Consider the following 25861-nt stretch of genomic DNA (forward strand, 5'->3'; position numbering starts at 1 on the left):
TCAAACTGTTGAAAAATTAAAAATTACCTAGCACATAGAGATTAACTATTACATCCTATTTAACTACAATATATCAACAATAATTTTGTATAGAGAGCCCAGTTTTAATATAATTTTCTTTTTTCATTGTTCATTTAGAAAGCTTAAGTACAGTAAGTCTCCGATTTACACAGGTTTGAGTTACATGGATTCACACACACACACACACACACACACACACACACACACACACACACACACACACACACACACAGTTGCTGTACTTCTACTTAGACTAGCAACATCCTCTATCAAGCAACACTTTGAACATAACAGATGACTTTCCTAATAACCTGATGCAAGGCTCACAACATCATTGCCATATGTTTGTTTCTACCTTAAGTGTAAGTTCTGTCTTGTTAGTGACCCTACACAGTACTTACTGAAAACAAAATATAAACCATAAATATGTCTGAGAAATATAAAAGTGATGAAAATAAAAATACATATTCACAGTGGTAAGAAGAGGCATGTTATAATTATGGAGACTAAAGTAGATATTAATAAATAATGTGAAAAAAAAAAGGTAATAAGCTTATAGACATTGTGAGCTTATGAAATGAATGAATTGATTGTTAGAACTATTATAAAAGATAAAGTTTGCATTATGTAGCATACAAAAAGTTTATCCAATACAATACACAAGAAAGCCCCATGATACTATTGCATGCTATAAACTGATTTATAAGGTGGGGGAAAAATAAAAGAGCTGCAGTAGCATGAACTGTAAATGTTCACTAGTACCATGTATGTAATACATACAGTTTTACATGTTCATAACGAATATGTAATACTGTTTGTATTAGTTTTCTTACAATTACATATGCTTTTATATTCATATACTAATAGGACACCAAGTAGCATTTCATTTTCTCAAAGTTTTCTTTTCATAAGCAAAACCTGTTAGCTTTAATTATCCTTTGAAACAAACATATCTGTCAAAAATGTATCGTATTTAAGCAGCATTCAAGTTATGTGGATTTTCATCTTACACGAAAACCTTCAGAATGAATTAACTGTGTAAGTCGAGGACTTACTGTATATCATTCTATCTTTGATTTCTGGATCTACCCTTTAAAAGAATTCTCAAATACAAGGGAAATGCAATTTTTTCTTTTCGTTACTACAAGCATACTAAGAGAAATGGATATCAATGATTTTTTTTCAATGCAGAAGACTTTATCAAAAAAATAATCTTCCAACAAATTATAAGAAAACCTGCAGGAACAAACACCATGATATCATTTAGTACCTAATGACTAATGAAAACAATAGTCAGAATTCATTTGTGATATAACTATAACAGATGGATAAATCCTACTAGATCCAAATATGGAATTTTTACTTAGAAATTCAAAATAATATCTAAGCAATAAGGAGATGTTAATTATTAAGGTTACCACATATATAAAATTGCATGAAATCTGATCTAAAAATGAAATTAAAAAAATAGTTGAAGATTTGTAATGTAGGTCGTTTACCCATTCCATTGTCCTGCTATAACAAAAATAAGAAATTTGTCCTGAAAGGAAAATTTTTCTATATTTCCCATCTATATCTGAGCTTTCCCTACCAGATTTTTACTTATTCATCTGGCAAAGAAGGCACTTTTTGGTTATTTCTGCTATGAGCAGTAATAAGCAATGAACTCAAGAAATAAGTAGAAATAGTAGATAACTGAAATATTTAAAAAGAATACAGTTTAAACACACTTCTTATCTCTCTCTCGTTACACACACACATTTTTAAATGTCAGTAAATCAGATTATGTAAAAATAACAGTTGTTGAGATGGCTCATTTCATTTGATATGCAATTCCATTTTTATCACATATTTCAACAGGAGCAAACTGGCACAGAGGAAGTTAATTCAGCAAATTTTACAAATATGAACTTCAGATAAAATAACATTAATAAATGTTATAGATAGCAAACATTAATAAAGCAGCTTTAATAATTACTGACATTAACAGTTTTAAGACAGTATGCAAATTATTAAAAGGATGTCACACAAGTAAGGAAACATTAAATGAAAGGATAACTTGAATAGTGATGATAAGAACATCAGGTCTCAAAACTGAAGGGAAAATTTAAAAAAAAAATCTTTGATGTCAATGCAAAGTACAACAAACAACTGTAATGAAAAAAAATTAAAAAATTAACAGTGTTAGATAAGAGTGAAAGATATCTGCATGATAACTGCAATAAAAAATAATGTTGCTTTAATAGTGATATATAATAAAAGTAATAACTGCAAGCCAAGAAAAAACTAACAATGTTAGATAATACTTCGTCATATCTCACCATGATTTTTTTTTTCTTTCACAAAATGAGAAGGGCAAGAAAAGATAACTATCTCCTCACTTTGCTATACATTATGATAATCAGTTTCATGAATTACTGAATTAAGTGAAAATAGCAAAAACCAGCTGCTTATTAAACTTTATATTTCAGACATTTTCAAGCAATAGTTTCACATACCACATTAATTAGACAAAATTTCAGTATAAAATACAGCGCAAAAAAGTAATGGAATAAAATAAATTTTCATCCTATTAATTAATTACATTTAATCTCAAGTATTACAAATAAAACTTGCTCCATGCTTCTGTGACACCATTATACAATTTCAAATAAATTTATATCAAATGATTTTATGTGTGTGCCTTGTAAGTAATGTTCGAGAGTTTTACTAACCTTTAATAACTACAACTTCGCTAGTTTTTTTTGCATAACTTTTTACATTTTTTACATAAATTTGGCAATTTTTGACAAAAACATAATGGCAAAGACTGATGGCACTTTCATTCAACTTAAAACTTTTTTTTTCTGAGCCCTGTTTATTACCTGCATAAAAAACTGAACCAATATAGCTGCCATAAAGAATTATACTGGTCCCTTTTTTTTTGTCCCCCAGAAATTAAGTTTAAAAAATTGGAGCATTTAATTCTTGAATCGCTTTGTAAGTGATTGATGAATGAAGTCTCATTGCTCAATACTATCGTCATCATCATCATCTGATGAGTAGAATCCCATCAAAACCCCTTTTACGACTATATCAGACAAAGAGCCTGCAAAAATAAATAAAAATAAAAATTAGGCAAGAAGTTTATTTTTAAAAATGTGTTGGGAAAAAAAATAAAATAAAATAATTGATCGTGCCCATTTCCTATTTCTTTTGGATACATATATTAATCAACAGCTGCATGAATTAAAAATACAAACCAACAAACAACCACTGCATGCATGTACATATTGGAACACTCAAATCAGATGAATTATTAGTGAGATATGGATGACAGAAAATGTAGCCCATGCTACCCACCAACCTATTTGTTGGTGGATAGCATGGGCTGTTGAGTGGCCTTCTGTTTTGTGCTATTAGTTTGACTGTTTGGTAGTTTTGTATTGATTTTTGATGTCACTCATGTACTGGATTCTTGGTCTCCCTCTACCAGGTCTTCCCTCCATCATTTCCACAATCAAATTTGTAGTCCAGTCTGATTGTCTTAATAGGGGTCCTATCATATTATTTCATCTTTTTTCTAACATATGTAGTACGTGTCTTTTTTCTTCTGCCCAATAATACTTAATACTTCTTTATTTGTAACTCTTTCTGTTCATGCAATCTTCAGCATTTGGCACCAACATCACATCTCAAATGCTAGAAGTCTTGATTTGTCTTTTTTGGAGAGCCCATGTCTCTGATCCATAGGGGGGTCATACTCCAGAAAAAGCTTTTAATAAAGTGCTTCTTTGTTCTCAACAACATGTTAACATATAATGTTAATAGTATTCTTTTCTTATTAAATGTCTTTTTTGCTTGTGCTATTCTTATTTTCACATGTCTTCCACTTCTCCCATCTGATGTTATTAGGCTTCCTAGTTAGCTAGGTAAGTTCTTTTACTTGCAATAATCTTTTCCCATCTATTGTGACATGTATGATTTGCTTTCTATCCCTGATACATTTCATTACTTTTGTTTTTCGTCTTGCATCTTTTGTGCAAGTGATTCTTGTAGTTCTTTTTCATTTTCTGCTATCAACACTATATCATCTGCAATATCTTATTATATTATAAAGCCTGCAATTGATCTTTATTCCATTACTGGTTTTTTTCTTTGAATTCTTTCAGAACGTCTTCAATACAAGTATTAAAAAGTAATGGCAAGAAACCACACCCCTGTCTAATGCCCTTCCTTATTTTAGCTTCTTTCTCTTGTTTTCCTAAGACTGCAGTTTGATTTTCATATAGCTGATAAATTAGTCTTCTATCATGTAATCTATGTTCAGATTTTTTTTGAGAACTTTGAAACATTATATACCAGTCAATGTTGTCAAAAGCTTGTTCTATATCAATGAACGCTATGAGTATGAGTCTGTTTATTCTAAGTGCATTTTCTATGATCAGTCAGAGAGTTAGTATAGCTTCTCTTGTTCCTCCAATCCTTCTGAAACCAAACTGGTCATCAGGTAAGTGTTCTATTTTTCTTTCAATATGGCAATAGATAATTCCAGTTAGAATTTTAAGACTGTGGGGTAATAGGCTTAACATTCAGTGATCTTTGCATGCTTGTGCTCGGGCTTTATTTGGAATTACTAACATAATGCTTTCTCAAAAGCTATTGGGATTTCTCCAGTTGTGTACATTTGATTGATCATTTTATATAATTTGCATTTTGCTTTGTCACCTAGTGCTTATAAAATTTCTCCTGGGATTTGGTTCCTGGTGCTTTAGACTGTTTCAGTTCTTTAAGAGCCTTATCAAATTTGACTTTAAGAGAAGTAGTCCTTTCTCTACCTGCTTTTCTTCCTCTAAGAATGATTTATCTAATTTCTCTCCTCTATAAAGTTCTTCAGTGTATTGCACCCATCTTCACATTATTAAATCATCTTCAATTAGCACCTTCCATCCTTACTCTTGATCATGCTCAGTGACTTTATCTTTTCACTGAATTGTTTTTGTATATCGTTGTGTGTCCTTTAGTGTTACCTCTACTCATGTTCATATTGATTGCCTTGCATGTTCAATCTATTTTTCTTTGCTTTCTTGGCTTCTCTGTTCACCAAGTTTCTATATTTTCTATACTCCTCTTTGGTTTTTTGCATTTTTGTACTTTCTTCTTGGTGTCATTAGTTCTAATATTTCTCCAGTGATCCATGGCTTATATTGTATTTTTTCTTCTTTTTCAAAGTGTTTTGCTGCAGCTTTATTTCTCTGTTTATTAAAAATTCCCCCTTTTCAATAATTTCTTTGCCATGTGGTCATCTTTGAATTCATTAACTTGTCTGTCTCTTCTCTAAAGTCTTTGCAGGCATTTGTATCATTTTTTTTTTTTTTTAATTTTAGCTATATTCCATTTTTTGTATGGTTTGTTTAATTGTGATTTCTTCAATCATAAATGACTTGTCATGATGACTGAGATATGGTCAGTGTTCACATCTGCTCCAGGATAGCTTTTACATATTTTCAGTGTATTTTATATCGTTCTGTATTGCCTGGTGTAATCTATGTGTATCTTCTTCTTTTTGACTGTTCAAATAGTGTATTTGCTATGGTTAGGTTGTCGCTTTTACAGAATTCAATGATTCTTTCTCCTCTGCCATACTGCTTGCCTAATTCTAATTTGCCAATAATTTTCTCCTCTTCTCCCTCTCAAACAACTGCATTCAAATCTCCTATCAAGTTTTCGTGATCACTTATTTCCAGTAGTACTTCTTCAATCTGTTCGTATACTTCTTTTATTGCCTCATCACTGTATCTTGTTGTTGGCATGTATATCTGTATAAGGACTAGGTCTCTTGGTTCTGCTTGAATCTTAATAAAGATTATTCTTTCATTATATCACCAAATGGTTTGATATTATGTCTTAATTTCTTATTTACCAGGAATCCAACACCTGCTATGTCATTTGGTAAACCTAAGTAGATTATTCTGTAATCTCCACTCCAGAAATCTCCGCTGTTTGGACATCTTACCATCCTAACTCCAAGAATGTCAACGTTAAATTGTCTCATGACATAGTTAGCAGGATAGAATGTGAAGGGTATAGTATTTTCAGGGAGAATAGAGTGAAAAAGATGTGGTAGGGGTATTGTTGATGACAGCTGATGAACTGCAGTCAAAAAAAAAAAGAGTAGTTCAAACTGAAAGTCTGTGAAAATAATGCATTCAAAGCCAACTTAGTATGATATAGAGGCCAATAGGACAAAATATACAGTTGGCTGCTGCTGCTGCTACAGACCTGGAAATGCAAATGATATGACTGGTATATGCATTGGCAAATAAGTTCAATGATTGAACAGAAAGTAATTATTATGGGAACTCAACTAGGGGGAACATAGACTGGAAGGAGAAAAGGACACATGGGAGAAGGTAATGGAATTCATGCAGTTATTAAGGAATAATCACCTAACGCAGCATGTGATGTAAGGTGTTAGGGGTCTGAGAGTGCTAGATCTAGTAACTGCATTAGAGGATTTCTTTGTAACCAAAATGACCATATTACTGCTAACTAGTGAGAGTGATCATGCCGTCTTCACCAGGGACATGACTAAATGTATGGAATTTTCAGTTAAGAAGGGTTATATGTGGAATTACACAGCTGGTAAGTATAACAAACTCAAGAAACTGCTTGGAGGAATGCCATCACATGAGAAACTGCAAGTGTTAGATGTTGACATTGCATGGCAAAGGAGTATTTGAAGGGAGTAATAGCACTGTATACCTTGAGTCAGAAGGATAAATATCAAGTAGGAGTTAAATGGATGAATAGCATTATTAAGCGGGAGCAACCAAAAAAAAAAAAAAAGGTGATCAGACATCAGTAGTACAAAGCAGGTCAGAAGGGTGACCAGTGGGATAAAGAAGGCAAAAGAAAATTAGTTGTATAAGCCAAAAGGTATTCTCAAAGAGTTCTTTTGGTATGGGCAAATAAAATGAAGAATGTTGAAAGTTTATTTTTTACTTGGTTAGACTATAATAAATTTAGTTTAATCCTTTATCCAAGTGTAAGCAAACAAAGCTTGTGCCTGAAAATATCTTCAGGACTGAGGTAAGGTAGTGCAACACCAGGCAACTCCGAGCAAAGGTGGACCAGGCTCTCATCACTCCTTGTCTCAGTATCTCCCATAATGCAAAGCACATATCCTTGCAGACATGTATACTGCTATGCATTAAGGGAAGGGCCACTACCCAGACCGATTTCAACCTTTATTGAGGTCTTGTCAGTGGGAGGCAGACCCAAAAGTGGAGATACTAACATACAAACGTGGTGTTGCATTACCTTACATCAGTCCTGAAGATATTTTCAGGCGCAAACTTTGTTTGCTTACACTTGGATAAAGGATTAAACTAAATTTATTATAGTCTAACCAAGTGAAAAAAAAACTTTCAACATCTTTCTCTAAATCCAGAGTAATTCAATAATAAGGTGGTACATCTGTTGGCAACTCCTATAAGTAAATATGACCTCTCCTATTGCTTCTGCCTCAGTATCTCTGATTTTTGTTTTTTTTCCCCTCGGCAAGAGCATCATTATGGAGTTTGGGTTTGATTACGACGTTTCATGTTATGTTATACAATGTGGTGATAGAAATCATTAGTTTTATTCAATGTGTTGATAGTGAATTGATTATAGTTAATTTTAAATGAAGTTAACAAGTACTGCTGTTCAGTGTGTTGGGTTCGGGAAGGCTATTAATCTGAGAACAACGCAGGTAAGTGAACTGAAATTCACTAGGCCTAACAGCTGCTAGAATCGCCATCGTTGGCACATTTATTTCAGGTTCATAGAGTCGTAAGATTTTCTTGTGTTTACACGTAAATTAATAATGATGAACGTGTTAGATTTGGACGCCCTCACAGATTCTCTTGATGAAGAGTCGGCACTTATCCTTTTAAATAAGCTTTAAAGGAAGTTTAAGCTTAAATGGCCATCAAATATGATAGATCCTGACATCATCATAGATTCTCTAGATAAAGGGCTGGCATTCAGCTTTTTAAAGAAATTTCTTAAGAAGTTCGAGTTTGAATGGCCCGGTTTCCTAAATTTCTATTCTTTACCCGGGACTGACGATGATCAAAATGAAGACACTCCTCAAATGGAGGAAAAACTAAATCTAGTAATCTCTGACTCTACTCACCCAGATCAAGGACAGACGCACGCATGCAAAAAGCGCAAAACTCTTGCCTCGGAGTCAACAATTGATAATGGCATGGATGAAGATGCCCCCAACACAGATTCCTCTACTTCCACTAATGAAAAGGTGCCTCCAGTCATTCTAAGGGAGAAACAGAGATGGACAGCCTTAAGAACCACGTTGGCCAACCTGCAGATTAACTACTCCGCTGCCAAAAATATACAGGAAGACATCAGCCCACTACAGTGACTGATTATAGAAATTTAACCAAGGAGTTGGATGTAAGAGGCATCCAGTATCATACATTCACACTTACCTTGGAGAAAAATTTAAAAGTGGTACTCCGAGGAGTATCAGAAGACATCGAAACAGATGAAATAGCTGCTGACCTCAACATGCAAGATCTGCCTCCCATAAAGGTCAGCAGAATTTACAGATCAAATAAGACCCCTATGCCTCTGGTTTTGGTGGAGATACATAATATCTACAAAAACATATACAACTTGAAGACAATCTGTGGGCTTAAGGTCTCATCAGTCACTTAGGAAGAGAGCCTCTTCTGGGCAGTGTCATAGATGCCAAAAATTTGGCCATGCCCAGAAGTTGTGCAAAGCTCAATACAGATGCTTAAAATGTAGTGAGACCCATGAAACCACCCTGGCTAAGTGTGCTAATTGTGGTGGTCCTCACCCTGCTAATTTCAGAGGGTGCATTTGCCACCCCAAAAACAGGCAAACTGAGTTAATCAGTCAATCCACCTCATTATTAGAAATGAGAGCTCCAGAAACTCAAGTTCATCAGTCTCCCAACAGGATGACAGGTGTTCACCCATCATCAACTGAGCCGTCCAAGAAAATGAACCCTCAACACCAAACAAGAACATATGCCGACGTGGCCTGCCCAAAAAAGACAGTCCAGGACCAGAATATGCCAAACCCACATTCAAATATAACAGCCATCATCACCTCTTCTCTTGAAAATATGTCACAGGATTTCAGTAACTCAAATCCATCACTAAGCACTACAAAAAGATTCTTACAGCAAACAATCCATTTTATCTGCACTCTCCAATGCATAGGAAAAAATTCACACCAGATTCTTTAAAGATTATTGCTTGGAATGCTAACGGTCTCAAAAATAAAATACTAGAAATACAAGAATTCAATGACAGATATAATCCGGATATATTACTAATTAATGAAACTTATTTGAGACCTGCTGACAATCCCAAATTCAAAGGATACCAACTTTACATGAATGATAGGCTTGATTATAGAGGTGGTGGTACAGCTATCCTCATCAAAATTCATATCAACCATCACGCTGTAGCCATCCCTACAACCACTAATCTCGAAGTCACGGGTATCAATGCCATCACTAACTCTGTCGGAAATTTAAAAGTCTATGCTGCTTATAGCCCACCATCAAAAACATTGCTGACCACAGATCTGGATGCCATCCTCGGAGTTAAACTACCAGTTATTATTGCCGGTGATTTAAATGCAAAACATCACGCATGGAGCAGTAGGTCTATAAATAGGAACGGCCGCATTCCTCTTTAACTACTCAAGCTCAAATTGCACAGCTGTGGCTGGCCCCTCAGTGCCAACTCACCACAGTCCGACTAGTTCCTCCGACGTCTTGGATATAGTCGTCCTCCAGAATGTTAACCTGCAGTACACTCTGGAATCACTGAATGAATTATCATCTGACCACAACCCTATTCTGCTCCAAGGGGTTATCAGAGGGGACTTTCCCCATCGCCTCACACCTTCATACCTTGGGAAAAACTATCCAAAATGCTTCCAAACTACATTGACCCCGTTCCCCATATTAATTCCAAGGAAGAAATTGAATCTGCAGTCCATAAACTTACTGATCAAATCAATGCAGCCATAGCATCTATCTCCTCAAATTCAACTGTTTTTAAGCCTAAACGACTATAGTTCGCCCACCGTTTGTAGATCTCTCCTTGGCATTTTGCCAAGAATAGTCGAATCATGCTGAAGGGGAGAAAGAAATGAAGGATGTATGAATTGGTTGCCAACATGCGAAATCACGTGCTTTCTTGTCTGTCGCTATACTGGTACTAGCTTGATTTTTGTTGTTGCTTTTTTGCATTATTTGTTTATTATTAATTTGTATGATGGATCCAGTACAGTCAACAAGTTCTGTTGTTAAACATTTCAGTAACTCTTGCAAAAGAATATTGAATAATGTGCTGACATTCTGCAAAAAAGAATAGTCTCCTTGTTCCCCTTTCTCAAGTCATAAAACGTGCAAGTGCTATTGCAGGCATATCGGGGTCGACTGTTAAAAGAATTCGTAGGGAATCAAAAGGTGAAGGTAAGCCAAAATTTAAATCTCCTAAAAAAAAAGCGCCAGAGTAAAGAAAACCATTGAAACCATAGCTTTGAATGATTTTGATGTAGACGTTATAAGAAGAACTATTCACGAATTTTATGTGGTCAAGAAAAGAGTGCCAACTTTTTTTAAATTGATTCCTGTACTTAAAGAAAAAATTAATTTTCCTTGGAAAAGAGAAACTTTAAGGAAAATACTTCATGAAATCAGATTTTGTTTTAAAAAGTCCCAGAATAAAAGGAAACTTATCATGGAGCGAAGTGACATTGTTTTATCTAGAAAGCAGTATTTGAGAGCAATAAGACGTTTCAGGGAGGAGAAAAGACCGATTGTGTATCTAGATGAAACTTGGATTGATAGTAATTTAACTTCTCGTAGACAGGCTTATACGTTGGTTATGCATTATTAAAACACTTAAGGAATAGAACAACGTAGTTAAGGATATAAATTAAATTAAACTTTAATAAATATTTTCCGATATTTCGGCAATGTCACATTGCCATCTTCTAAAGGAACTTACAAAAAAAGCACGTGCACGTAGGCATTACAAACACAGTAACTGGGAATGAAGAGATGAAGCTATTGTTCTCCTAAAAGTCGTGATGGTGCCCTCTAGCAGGCTAAGTAGGTGTTCTTGGCCGTTGGTCTGCTGAAGGTCTGCTGATGTAAGCCTCCCAAATTTGGGGCAGTCGCATACAACCAAATTTGTTGAGGTTTGGAGAATTTCTTAGGGCTGAGGCTGATTCCATAAATAGTCTTTCGTATTTGTATTTGTTCCAGTGTATTACTGTAGTTTTCTTCCACCGTATTCTGTGGCGTGTATCCAGAGCATGGTCCGCAAGACCAGAATGGCTGTACTTGTGAAACCGGATGTAGTCCTTGTGTTCAGAAATTCTGATATTCGCTGTCCTGCCTGTTTGGCCAAAGTAAGACAGATTACAACTGCAAGGGACCTCATATACACCAGGTAGGTCTAGGGGAAGTGGTTGGTCTTTAGTGGAGTGGATAAGAGATGCCAATTTTCTGTAAGGTTTGTAACAGGAGGTCAGGTCATGCTTTTTTAAGATTTTGGTAATCTTTTCCGAGGTGCCTCGGATGTAGGGAATGGTGATGGATTTAGAGTAATCCTTGTTGTGGAGGGGGGGGGGAATCTGTGGTTTGTAGGTTCTAATATTTTTTGGACTTTTTTTGGGGGGTAGCCATTGGCTGAGAAAGTGTTGAGGATGTGATTTAGTTCAGTGTTTAGGGCCAAGTCGTTTGAACAGATTAGTTTAGCCCTGTTGTATAGTGTTTTCACTACTCCATATTGTTGTGTGTGTGTGGGGGGGGGGATTGTTGGTGAATGTATCTGCCTGTATGGGTGGGTTTTCTGTAAACTGAGAAAACCAAGGTTCCATTAGGCTGGCGGGTGACTAGTGTGTCTAGGAAAGGGAGGCTGTTTTTTTCCTCTTTTTCCAGGGTGAATTTGATTCTGGGGTGTTGGTTGTTTAAGTGTGTTAAGAAGGAGAGAAATGTTTCAGAGCCATGTGGCCAAATAGCAAACACATCATCAACGTAGCGAAGCCATATGGTTGGTTTTTGTGGGGCAGAGGCTAAGGCTTTTTCTTCAAAGGTCTCCATAAAGAAATTGGCCAAGGGTGGGGAGAGTGGTGAACCCATGGTTGTCCCCACTATTTGTTTGTAGAATTTTCCTTGTCAAACGAAATAGCCTGAGTTCATTGTGAACTGAAATAAGGCTGAGATATCAGGAGAAAATTTAGCTTGGATTAGCTCTAGAGTTTCCTTGAGTGAGACATTTGTGAATAAAGAGGAGACCTCAAAGCTGACCATTATGTCATTATGTTGGAGTGTAAGGTTTTCTATGCTGGCTTTGAAATGGGCTGAGTTTTTTATGTATGACGGTGTGTTGCCAGTATAGTGTGTGAGCTCTTTGGCCAAATGTTTAGCTAATTTGTATGTGGAGGAATCGATGCCATCCACTATGGGACGTAATGGCACATTTTCTTTATGTATTTTTGGGAGTCCGTAAATACGGGGGGGGGGGGGGGGTATAGAGTTAAATGGCTTTAATCTGTTGGTAACTTCTACAGGAGAAGTGACTCTCTTATGGAGCCTGTGAAGTTTTCTAATTTGAGAGTTGGTGGGATTGTAATTGATGGGGAGGTAAGTAGCCCGATCTAAGAGAAGAGCATTCAGCTTACCTGTGTAGTCCTTTTGGTTAAGGACTACAGTTGCGTTTCCCTTATCCGCTTTGGTGATAACTATTTCTTTATTATTCTTCATTTCCTGTAGAGCTTTATATTCCTTGTTGGATATGTTGGATTTTGGTGGGACTGCTTTGGAAAGGACACAAGCTACATCCAGTCTCACACTGTTGGCGACTTGATGTGGAAGGTGGCGGATTCCGTGTTCGATCTGGATCATAATATCCTCACTGGGTATTTTTTTGGGAGCAATCGCGAAGTTGTGGCCACGTGACAGCGCGTTGATTGCTTCAGGCTTCAGGGTGACTGAAGAAAGGTTGATTACGGTATTGGTAGCAAGTTTTGGAAGGACGGTAGAGTTCTTTTTTAATTTTTCCATCTGTCGGCCTCGTATTTTTTTAAATTCTTTGTCGGCAGCGGTACATGAGACGTCACGTAAAATCGACCAAAGTTCGCGGTTTAAAGTGCACGAAAGCTCATCTTTGACGGCACGAATAGCTTCGTTAATGTCCGCTAAGAGCGACCGCGTGGCGGTGATTTGTTCGCGTAGCTAGCACGGTTATATATTCGGAGAGCTTTTTGTGACAAGTTTCACAAGTACAGCCATTCTGGTCTTGCGGACCATGCTCTGGATACACGCCACAGAATACGGTGGGAGAAAGCTACAGTAATACACCGGAGCAAATACAAATACGAAAGACTATTTATGGAATCAGCCTCAGTCCTAAGAAATTCTCCAAACCTCAACAAATTTGGTTGTATGCGACTGCCTCAAATTTGGGAGGCTTACATCAGCAGACCTTCAGCCCAATGGCCAAGAACACCTACTTAGCCCGCTAGAGGGCACCATCACGACTTTTAGGAGAACAATAGCTTCATCTCTTCATTCCCAGTTACTGTGTTTGTAGTGCCTACGTGCACGTGCTTTTTTTGTAAGTTCCTTTAGAAGATGGCAATGTGACATTGCCGAAATATCGGAAAATATTTATTAAAGTTTAATTTAATTTATATCCTTAATTACGTTGTTCTATTCCTTAAGTGTTTTAATAAAGTAATTTAACTTATGGAAAATGTTGGCAGTCTAAAGAAGAATGTGGAGTGCTACAAATCGGAAATGCCTCGCGGTGCATAATAATTTTGTGTGCAGGTGGAGAAATGGGTTTTTTACCGAATTCAAACTTACTATACAAAGTCAATTACCATAGGCAAATGAATTCTACAATCTTCGAAAAGTGGGCAGAAGAAAAACTGATTCCAAACCTTCCTAAAAATGCTGTTGTTATAATTGATAACGCTTCACATCATCACTCTATTCGATTAAACAAAGTTCCAAATTGGTCTAATAAGAAGCAAGTTCTTATGGATTGGCTCTCTGTAAATAATATTTCTCATTCCCCAGATATGCAAAAAATTGAATTGCTTAATTTGGTCAAAAGAAACTCGCCCACAACTAAACTATTTAAATTCGACACGATGCTCAAAGAGCATGGATTTCTAGCTTTGAGGCTACCTCCATATCATTGAGATATTAATGCTATTGAGTATGTTTGGGCAGAAGTGAAAAGTTTCATTCGCCATCGCAATAACTGGGGATATTGACATGTCGAAACTTTTTAAGCTTTCAGAACAGGCGATTGAAAGTATTACAGTTCAAAACTGGCGAAAATATTGCTTTCATGTCACCTCATTGGAAAATATGTATTGGGACAGAGACGGAATTATCGAAGAATTATGCGAACCTTTGGTGATCAGTTTAAGTGAAAGTGATGGCGATTCGGACACTGATTCAGATGACTCTGAAGATTAAAAGGATTTGATAATGGTATTTTTTTCCAACCTTTTTTTGCATGGATTTGTTAAAAGAGTCACAACAAGTCATAAATAATTAATCAGTTTAGGACATTAAAGTGTCTCAGTTCTCTCAACTGTAAGTTTAGAATATCTAAGTTCATTTGAAAAAATTTCTGTTTTTCTGTATAATTATTTTTATTTTATAGAAAACTTTCTTAAAAATAAACTTAGTTAAATTTTTGTTTTATGCTATGCCTTTTTTAATTTTGTTAATACTCTACGTACATTTTTCCAACTGTTATACAAGCAAAATAGTTACACTTTAAAAACTACAATGTTCGTAAAAAAAAAGCTAAATTTTCCGACCTGTAATAATAAACAAACACATCCCAGAAGACAGATTGATTACCCTATTATCAGAATGGATTCTTCTTTTTCTGACATGCGCAGAAGTGTCGAGGAACCTCTAATCGGTGGGTGAACTATACCTGAAGATATAATGAACTTAATCAGGGAAAAAAATACCATAACACCAGGGCACTCCAAGACAAAAAATAGCTCAACAAAATGAACAGTGCAGTGAGAGATGCACTTAAAGCCCACAGAAAGAAACTATGGTAAGACAAATTAGCCTCCATATCATCCAGTGATCAAACCATCTGGAAGCTGCTGAGAAACATCAAAAACAAAAACAAATCTCTTCCCCCTCTCAAATCTAATCTGAACATTGTTTACACTGATGCAGAAAAAGCCGAAACTATAGCTAAAAATTTAGAAAAGCAGTGTAGCCCTTCGTACGATAATCTAAATTTCAATCATATTTACAAAGTCCCCCGCCACGTCAGACACGTATTAAAACTGTCTGATACCTGTACCAGCCAACTCACATCTACTTCTCCAGTTGAAATTTATGACATTATAAAGAATTTAAAGAATAAAAAAGCTCCTGGGCTTGATGGCATATCCAACAAAGTTATTAAACTGGTACCCAAAAGGCCATTGTATATCTTACAACAATAATAAATGCTATGTTCAGGTTCAAGTACTTTCCCTCTGCATGGAAGTTGGCAGACGTGGTTCCTATTTATAAGCCTATCAAGGATCCTCAGCAGCCTCAAAGTTATCGTCCCATAAGTCTGATTTCTAATTTGGGCAAAATAGCAGAAAAAGCTATCCTTTCCAGAATTCAACTTTCAGTAAAAAAGTTAAACATCATTCATGCAGAACAGTTTGGTTTTTGCCAGTTTCATAGTACCACTCAACAAATTCACAGACTAATTGAGTTCATTACCACAAGTTACAATTGGCACCAATACACCAGAGCAGTTTTTCTTGACTTAGAAAAGGCATTCGACAAATTATGGCACTTTGGACTACTATACAAGTTGATTTTAGCTGGCATTCCATTAGATCTAGTCCAAATTACAAAAACATTTCTTAGTGGCAGATGAATGCAAGTCAAACTAAATGATATATTATCTACCCAGCAACGAATCTTGGCAGGAGTGCCTGGCACCAATACTTTTCTCGATTTACATGGTGGACATACCGCACAATCCAATGTCATCTATCATTGCCCTATACGCAGACGACACAGCTATACTAGCCAGATCTATTAAGTCGCACCTTGTCACCAAGAAACTGCAAGAAAACCTGCTGAAATTAGAGCACTGGTTCTCTGAATGGAGATCGGAAGTAAACCCTCAGAAGAGTATCACCATTCTCTTCACTAAAAATTCAATATCGCCCAAAGATGACATCTTCCTATTTAATACCAAGATTCCCTGGAAAGCAGAAACCAAATATCTCGGTGTACTGCTAGACCGAAAACTAACCTGCAGTCCACACACAAAAGCCTCATGTACAAAGGCATCAAAAATTATTGCACAGCTTTACCCTCTTATCAATAGGAATAGCAAGCTGGATACCAAAATTAAACTGTTCCTTTATCAGCTAATGATTTGACCTATTATTACTTACGTGTCCCCAGCCTGGAGTCACACCTCAAGTACAAATATCCTCAAACTACATAGAGTGCAAAACAAATGTCTCCGCATGATCTTAAACGCACCACAGTATATCAGAAATGTCCAACTCCACCGGGATACAAATATCCCCTACATCTACTCTTACCTGCAACTTCAGCAGTAAAGTTCTTCTCGGCATCGTCTTCGCATCCAAATGTACTTGTACAGCAAGCAGCAAATTATGACGAAACAGATTTCTCCAAATATAGGAGACCTAAGGCCATCCTAATTCCTAACGAGGATCTATAACTCGCACCCACCTGGGCAGAGCACTTAGCTCATAAACTTTTCCCTACACAGCAACCTTATCAGATAGTAGGGATTATAAAAGCATTTTGCTTTGCCCTTACAGACAGCAACGTCTTGTGTCTTGCCTTAGTATCTCCACATTGGGTCTGCCTCTCACTGACGAGACCTCAATAAAGGTTGAAACCGGTCTGAGTAGTGCCCTTCCCTTAATGCATAGCAGTATACATGTCTGCAAGGAGATGTGCTTTGCATTATGGGAGATACTGAGACAAGGAGTGATAAGAGCTTGGTCCACCTTTGCTCAGAGTTGCCTGGTGTTGCACTACCTTACCTCAGTCCTGAAGATATTTTCAGACGAAAACTTTGTTTGCTTACACTTGGATAAAGGATTAAACTAAATTTATTATAGTCTAACCAAGTGAAAAATAAACTTTCAACATCTTTCTATAATCCACAGTAATTTAATAATAAGGTGGTACACCTGTTGGCAACTCCTATAGATAAATATGACCTCTCCTATTGCTTCTGCCTTAGTATCTCCACGTTTGGGTCTGCCTCCCGCTGACAAAAACTCAATAAAGGTTGAAACCAGTCTGAGTAATGGCCCTTCCCTTAATGCATAGCAGTATACATATCCGCAAGGAGATGTGCTTTGCATTATGGGAGATACTGAGAGAAGGAGTGATGAGATCTTGGTCCACCTTTGCTCGGAGTTGCCTGGTGTTACCTCAGTGCTGAAGATATTTTCAGGCACAAACTTTGTTTGCTTACTCTTGGATAAAGGATTAAACTAAATTTAATATAAAAAGAAGAATGATTATGGTAGAATAATTTTGACAAATGATGATGGCAGGAAGTAACCAAAGTAGACAAAATTGTCAAATTACTAAGTGGTCATTTTATAAAGGCATATCATCCAAACAGAGATATTGCAGAAACAAGACTGATGTGGAAATTGACAGATGAATATCTGTAATATCCTATTATGCATCTGCATAATAGGATATTACAGAACCTCAATGTGAATAGAGATATTGGATTAGATGATATATCAGCTGGAGTGTTACGAGAAGGTGCTAAGGAATTAGCAGTGTCTTTGACTGTATTGTTTAAGTCTCAGCTCTGGGTTGTTCCCAAGGGGTGGAAGGAGGGAGGAAAATAGTTCCATTCCATAAAGGAGGCGCCAAGACTGAAGTAACAAATTATCACTCGATCAGCTTCTCGGGAGTGGTGGTCAAGGTATTGGAGTTAGTTAAAGGAAATCCCAAGAATGAAAAGATAGGAATGAGATACTATATGGGGAAGAAGAGAGACAGAATGGTTTTATAAAGGGTAGGTCATGACTCAGTAAGTTACTTTTTATAATAAAGTGACATCCATTCCATTTAGATGTTCTAACCATTTTTGTTTATATTTACTTATATAGTAGTTAATTGGCTTTGTATTTAGAGATTGTAAAATTTCTTCATTTGTTTTATGGTCTCACTCACTTGGTATATCTGCTGTTTGAATCCATTTTTCATTATTCCTTTTTATGGTTCATGTTCACTTCCATATAATAAAGCTAGTTTAGACAGGATAATACAGCCTACTTCTGGCGTGTTTTTGTATCAATGATTTCTTAAATGTATTGTTTATTATGCCATTTACTTGAACAAAATTTGATATTTTAATGTCTCTATCTTTTTCATCTTCATGTGATGTGACATCCCAGGCATTTGAAAGTATTTACTAGTTCCAATATTTCATTATTGATCACGATTTTACTTAATAGACTTTCTCCTTTGAAAGCCATATTTTTATCTTTACTTCTGATAATCTTCTGATCTAATATAATTTGATCATCTGCAAATAATAGTGTATCTATCTTTATTTGTGTATTTATTTGTATACTGAATGAATTTATGCTGCTTCCAGATTGTTATAATTTTATTTATATATATGTATTAAAAAGTAGAGGTGATAGGGTATATCCTTGCCATACTTATTTTGATATGTCTTTCCATTCTGATATTTGTTCTAATTTGACTACTATTTTATTTCCATTTTCAAGTATTTCTTGAACAGACTATAAGAGCTGGTTTGGTATATTCAAAGTGGGTTAATATTTTAAACCATTTTTGTCTATTAATTTTATCAAAGGATTTTTCATAATTAATAAAGACCATGCGTGTTTCTTTTTGAAATTCTCTTCTCTTTTCAATTAATAATTTTAGAGTGAAAATTGAGTCTATGCAAGAGTGGCCTTTTCGGAATCCATTCTGTTTTTTCTAGTGGTTTGTCTTCTACAATACTGTTCAGTTTCTCTTTTAATATTCCTGCGCATATTTTGAAACCCTGCATTTAGCAGACTAATTTCCCAATAATTATTGCAATAATCTTTATTTCCTTTTTTTTTATAAATTGGGATAATCAGTGCTTTTTTTCCAAGAGAGTGCTTTTTTATCACAGAAACTCAGACCATGTTAAAAAAATTCAAGAAGTCTTTCATTAAATTTTCTCCCTGCATTTTGGTACAGTTCCATGTTTATATTGTCTTCTCCTGGTGTTTTTCGATTTTTCATCTTATTTATTGTATTTTCATCATCTTAATCAATTTCCTGAAAGGATATTCAGGCTACCATGACAACACTACATGATTAAGCTTACAATATTAATAATCTTCTATAACCAATTTTCCTCCAAACTAGTCTATTACTTATCCGTACTTCAATACTATCATATTGTTTATCATATCATTTTGTTCTTCTAAGGCACTTCTGTCTGAATCAAGCCACCTACACTTTGGTCTTCCTCTGAGTCTTTTTCCTGCCATCTTAGCATCAAACACCTGTTTTGTTAACCTTTCCTCTCCCATTCTATTTAAGTTACCATAACAATAATTTGTTATAGATTAGCCCTGCTCGCAAATCCTTGAACGCAAACAATGTCAAGTTCCTTCCTAACGTCTTAATTTTTTTTTTTATGGAAGTTTTTTCCCCATTTGGTTAGACTATAATAATTTAGTTTAATCCTTTATCCAAGTGTAAGCAAACAAAGTTTGCACCTGAAGTATCTTCAAGACTGAGGCAACTCGTGGTAAAGGTGGACAAGCTCTCATCATAGCTCTCATCAAGCTCTCATACTTGTCTTAGTATTTCCCATAATGCAAAGCACACCTCCTTGCAGACATGTATAATGCTATGCATTAAGGGAAGGGCCACTACCCAGACCAGTTTCGACCTTTATTGAAGTCTCGTCAGTGGGAGCCAGACCCAGAGGTGGTGATACTAAGGTGGAAGCAATGCAGAAGTCATATTTACCTATACGAGTTGCCAAAAGGTGTCTCACCTTATTATTAAATTACTCTGGATTTAGAGAAAGATGTTGGAAGTTTTTTTCCACTTCGTTAGACTATAATAAATTTAGCTTAATCTTTTGTGGAAAAAAACTTCTAACATCTTTCTCTAAATCTAAAGTAATTTAATAATAAGGTGGCATACCTTTTGGCAACTCATATAGGTAAATATGACTTCCCCATTATTTCTGCCTTAGTATTACCACCTCTGGGTCTGGCTCCCACTGATGACACTTCGATAAAGGGTCGAAATCGGTCTGGGTAGTGGCCCTTCTCTCAATGAATAGCATTATACATGTCCGCAAGGAGGTATGCTTTGCATTATGGGAGATGCTAAGACAAGTAGTGATGAGAGCTTGGGCCACCTTTACCATGAGTTGTCTCAGTCGCAAACTTTGTTTGCTTACACTTGGATAAAGGATTAAGCTAAATTTATTACTGTCTTCATTTTTAATATGATTCTGCCACTAATGCCATCTGTTCAGCCCCCAATTTTTTTCCAAGAACTCTGAATATCTGTGGTCTCTAATCTTTGATAAAGTGCTTTATTTCTAGGGGTTGCTTAAGAGTCAAAATCAAATAACTGGAAGGAGACCTCCACATCACCTTTAAGGAATGTGGAGATTTGACTGGGGCTTCTGACTTAATGTTCAATCCTCACCTTCATGTGGTGCACTATGTTAGTAGGAACCCACTGGGTACTGAACGAACGAGGATGGGTTGGCAATTTGGGAGCCGACCAAATTGTACTCTATTGGCTTAAACCATAAAATAATTGTATTTCCATGATACAGTAAGTATGTATCATGAAAACAGAGATTACAATGAAAAAGTATTGTATGACTGCTATATTTGTATATTATAATTAATACAGTTCATTAAGTGCTCAATTCAAACTCATACACTACAGTTTTTGACAACAAGATATTTCTAGAGTGCAGTTATGGAAACAAGCTTCTTATTCATTCCGCTGATTCCTTAAGATACACCAAAATTAAGTTTATGATTCCTGTGACAAAGATGAATATAGACAGACATATCCACAAGAAGGAGGTTTATTGATAACTTGAAATTATGTGATTGTTGTAAATTCCACCTTTTGAATTTTGTATCACTGATGATGGACTGTTATATTCATACAGTGCAAGTATTTGGTTGCACTAATCACAATTACAAGCTGCCTGTACTTTAAATTGTAATGTTAGTTTTGAAGTAATTATTCTGTGTGCATTTCTTTTGCATAATAGAAAATCAGTACATTTTTGCAAAAGAATTCCAATGCTCCAGGGAAAGAATTGAGAACAATTAAGCGATAACAATGCAACAAGGCTTTTTCCAGAAATGTGAAACCAGGTCTATGAGTATTCTGTTTTATTTGGTTAGCTGCTGAAACTTTATGAAGTGAGATCATAGCATTTCCAAAGAAACTACAAAAGGATTTTGATTTTTCCAATTTCAAATCTGTGAACTACATAAATTTTGAGTTATGGCTTAATTACCCCCCCCACACACACACACACACCACCACCACCTCTCAGTTCGTGATTTCAGTTGTGGCCACAGCTCATTCTGGGAAGTAATAGCACTACCTTGGCTCCTAGTTATATTGTATTTCAAACTATATGTTTAATTTTAAAGTTCTGGCACATTTGAGATTTATTGGTCTTACCAAAACCAAGCTAAGCAATTTAGTCTCATGTGGTTTATTCATTTTGTTCTTGCAGTTCTTTATTTTAATATCAGTATAATAGATTCTTTTATTATTTACTTCATCAAATTCCTGACATGTACCCTCAAGGGGTGTACAGTATTATTTACTTTAGAGATTTTATTGTTCTTTGGTATTTATAGAGTCCACTGTCAGTATAAGCAAATTCAGAGGAAACAAAGGAATAATTAGTTATAGTGAAAGGTTTACTATATACAGCAAATTTCCGTTAAGCACTGTTGCTGCAGTGCTTTTGAAGAAAACTTTTTTAGCTGTTTATTATAGGGAGCACGTCCACTGTAACAGTGTTTGCTATAGCGAGAGCTGACAGTATACTTTTAACGTGAACAAACTTTTATATTTTATCAATTCTCCATCTTTCACAGCCAACTTGAGAATAACAAGACACAATAATCTAGCATTACATAATCATCATTGCCACAACAATGCATGTCTTTGAGCTGTTCAATGGGCATTACTTATTGGAACTAAACCTAACATTAACAAAACAGCAATTGCAACCTTTTTTGCTAGTCATCAGTCTATTGTCTGTTAATCAAGCATTCTCAAATAGGCCTGTTTGTTTGCTCTGTAGGAAGAAAACTTGAGCTGATAGAAAAAAATCCTTCAGCTAAGATTGGCCCCCTGTCATTAGAGAACTTAAAAATTTCTTCAGACAGGAATTTTTAGATTATTTAATAAAGACTAATTTTAAATGGAACTGGCATGATTTTTTTTTTCTTTTAATCCTACCAAGAATTCCTCTTATAAAACAGAACAATCTACTTCCTTTTTTAATATAAATCTAACTTATGAAAGGTTGTAAACCTATCAGACATTTAGCACTATGGATGGGCTAAGGGTTAGATAGTTTGGTTACCCTGTTCTAGATAGACAGGAAGCCTGAGGTGGCTTGAACAAAAGCATCAATTACGATAATTTTCAAGCCACTTCAGATTTCCAATAGGTGGGATCATGGTTTCTCACTATTGTCTAGTGCCTACAAGAATATCACAAACATTCATAACACATTGTTACCCTACTTAGGTAGTTGGAACATGTAGAAAAAATAGAATTTATTAAAAACCCAATACATTTTGTCCAATGTTATATGACCATCATCAGAGAGAGAGAAAAGAAGATCAGTTAACTACATTCAAAACATGAATCACAATATATGAGTGATTTGTAGCATGTGCTCACTGGCTCATGTTTTGGTCAAAGCTAAGTTGACAGGAAAAAACACTATCAGAGTTAGATCTAGTAAGCACATACAACATGACTCATATACACCTTATGATTCATGTTTCTATGTAGTTAAATGATCTTCTTTATTCTCCCTGAATAAAGAAGACTATCCACTTGGTTACCCAAGTGGATAGTCGAAGTTGTTTGAGAATATAAAATGGATCAATAATAGACTGATGTCTGATGGCTAAAGCAAATTCTTAATCCTTGCTAACAAGTAAATTAAAGTAAGTCAAAGTAATTTGGTTGGCTACCATTACTCAGTTGCTATTACATTAATCAACCTCAAAAAAAAAACTAACTCGGTTTGTCTCAGGTTCGAATACTGTTTCCTACAAAGTTGCCAATATTGTAAAACATTCTTTCTTCTGACATTTCATGAGCTTCAGTAATCAAAAGATATACCAGGATGATGAGCAATCCTTTGCATCTCATTTCACATATCTTTAATGCCCCCCCCCCATCCATAACCGACCATCTTAAGTGAAGGAAGCCATTAAAGGGTAATGTTCCTGAAACCGGAATGCTTAGCAAAGAGAAAACAGCGGTAACAATGACTACACCAAGTTCTCTGTCACCAATTCCAATCTATCACAAATTTAGAGATGCATTCCAATCATGGAATGTGTCTCTAATGTGTTTTGTGGTAAAAAGAAAAGAGGGCTACATCATGAAAGACTATAATGGGAAACTGAAATAAAGTACATCATGAATGACTATAATGGGAAACTGGTAAAGCTACATGAACTTAAAAACACTCCAGTTGGTTAGTTTATGATAATGCCCCTCTGACCTGTTAATACTCATCTTATTGTAGCCAGATTTTATTACTATCAACACAATCTAATTCTCATTTGATGATCCATGTGATTAAATATACACAAACATTGGAAAATCTGAATTAAAATAACCACCCATTAAAGAAGGAATGTGTATATGTGTATATATATATATATATATATATATATATATAGTATTCATTCCTTACTAACTTGTACATGATAAGCTTTATAGTTAGTTTAGAATTTACCTTTTCCTACAGATTCCATATATGAATCAGAAGTAAATGTTAATACTGGCTGATGCACTGATCTGGTCTGTGCCCATGCTTCCCTCTCTATATCTGATGTATCTAATGACCTATAAAAAAATTCATATCATCATCATCATCATCTCCTATATCTCACAAATCACAAATTTAAAATCTTGCTATATGGGCTTGAAAAATATGCTTGTCTGCTTGTGCATGAAGAGTAAGAATTTTTAGTTGACAAGTAAAAAAAAATCAAAGGAGTTTCAGCTTAATTGTCTGTTTTATTTATGTCGATGTCAAGTTTATGGCACATTTTATGTCATAAATATTTTATATTTTACCTTACTTATGGTGCCTATTATGGCATGTTGGTCATTATAACAACTGCATTGTTGATTATTACTGATTCTGTCATAATGAAATACAATTAATATGAGGATAGGATATGCAAGAATCCTAAAGAGTGCTCAGGCATAATGCGAAGGAATCAGCTAACCATTGGTACCATCATAACATTTTTAAGAAATTTTTAAGACAAATTGGGTCATCCTAGGTTAGCAATCAGTGATACCATACTGAAATGGAAGTGCAGGGAGTCAACTTCAAGTGCTACCCACAGTGGATGAACCAAAACACTCACCAAATGTGATAGTAGAGTACTACAAAGGATAATATGTAAAAACTACCATTTGTTGGCCAACACATTGAATGTGGAGTTCCAGGCATCAACTTCCAAGCAGTGTATATACATATGAGGGGGGGAGATCTGGAAAGTTCTGATAAACACATCATCATCATCAAATTCCTGCCATGTACTCTCAAGGGGTGTACAGGATATGATAGTACTACATGACAAATTTACATCATTACTAACTTCCTATCTACAGTTTTCCTCCAGATCAGTCTGTTGATTTGGAGGAAAACTTGTTAAGACTCCAATATTATCAGATCTTATATTTCTGTAGTCTAAGGAACTTTGTACTCTATCAAACCACCTATATTTTGGTCTTCCTCTGGATCTTTTCCTGCCAACTTGGCAGAGAACACTTGTTTTGCCAATCTTTCCTCCCCCATTCTGTTTAAATGACCACCTGAGATTAGCTCTGCTAACGCATTCTTGGATGCTGACAATGTCAAGTTCTTTCCTAATATCCTTGTTTTTAATATGATATTGCCATTGATACCATTTGTTCACACCTCTAATCTTTCTCAGGACTCTCATATCTGCGGTCTCTAGTTTTTGGTCAAGTGTTTTACTTCTGACCCAGCTCTCAGATCCATAAGTTAAAACTGGTTTGAACACAGTCTTGTATACAGCTAATTTAGTGTTCTGATAAACACCTAGAACAAAAATTATATTAAAGCAACTGATGTAACCACAAGAAAGAACATATGAGGATATAAGAATATAACAGCATAAGTTATCTTCATAACTCTGCTACTAGTATCTTTTTTTATTGTGGTTATAGTTATCTCAGTTGCTTTAATATCATTTTGTTCTAAGTGTTCATCAGAACTTTCCAGACTTCCCCTCATATATACAGTATATATATAAAAACGCTGTGTAAAACTAGCTAAACAATGAAAGATGTCCTGAGGTATTCTGAACCAACAAGACAGAATAACGTCCAAGAGGTCAGCAAATGAGCAAAATATTGGTGTTGATTAATGAATGCTGATTCCAAATGATCCCATAAATATTTGATGAGATTCAAATCCAA

General features: G+C 35.5%; 1 protein-coding gene across 1 annotated transcript in view; it reads right to left on the reverse strand.

The window, feature by feature from the left end:
• Positions 1 to 2964: 2964 nt before the first annotated feature.
• The window catches only part of LOC150092976 (sorting nexin-24-like), a 93558-nt gene continuing 70661 nt past the window's right edge, over positions 2965 to 25861 (reverse strand). Inside the window, exons 5-6 of the mRNA XM_090413267.1 lie at positions 24138 to 24247; positions 2965 to 3109 (exon numbers count right to left, since the gene is read on the reverse strand). Coding sequence (XP_090269393.1) covers positions 3024 to 3109; positions 24138 to 24247 — 196 coding nt within the window. The 3' untranslated portion in view covers positions 2965 to 3023. The remainder of the gene's footprint in view (positions 3110 to 24137; positions 24248 to 25861) is intronic.

This window comes from Typopeltis vanoorti, chromosome 24 (genome assembly GCF_054136105.1).
Source record: "Typopeltis vanoorti isolate ZY-2024b chromosome 24, IOZ_Tvanoo_1.0, whole genome shotgun sequence".
Taxonomy (NCBI): domain Eukaryota; kingdom Metazoa; phylum Arthropoda; class Arachnida; order Uropygi; family Thelyphonidae; genus Typopeltis; species Typopeltis vanoorti.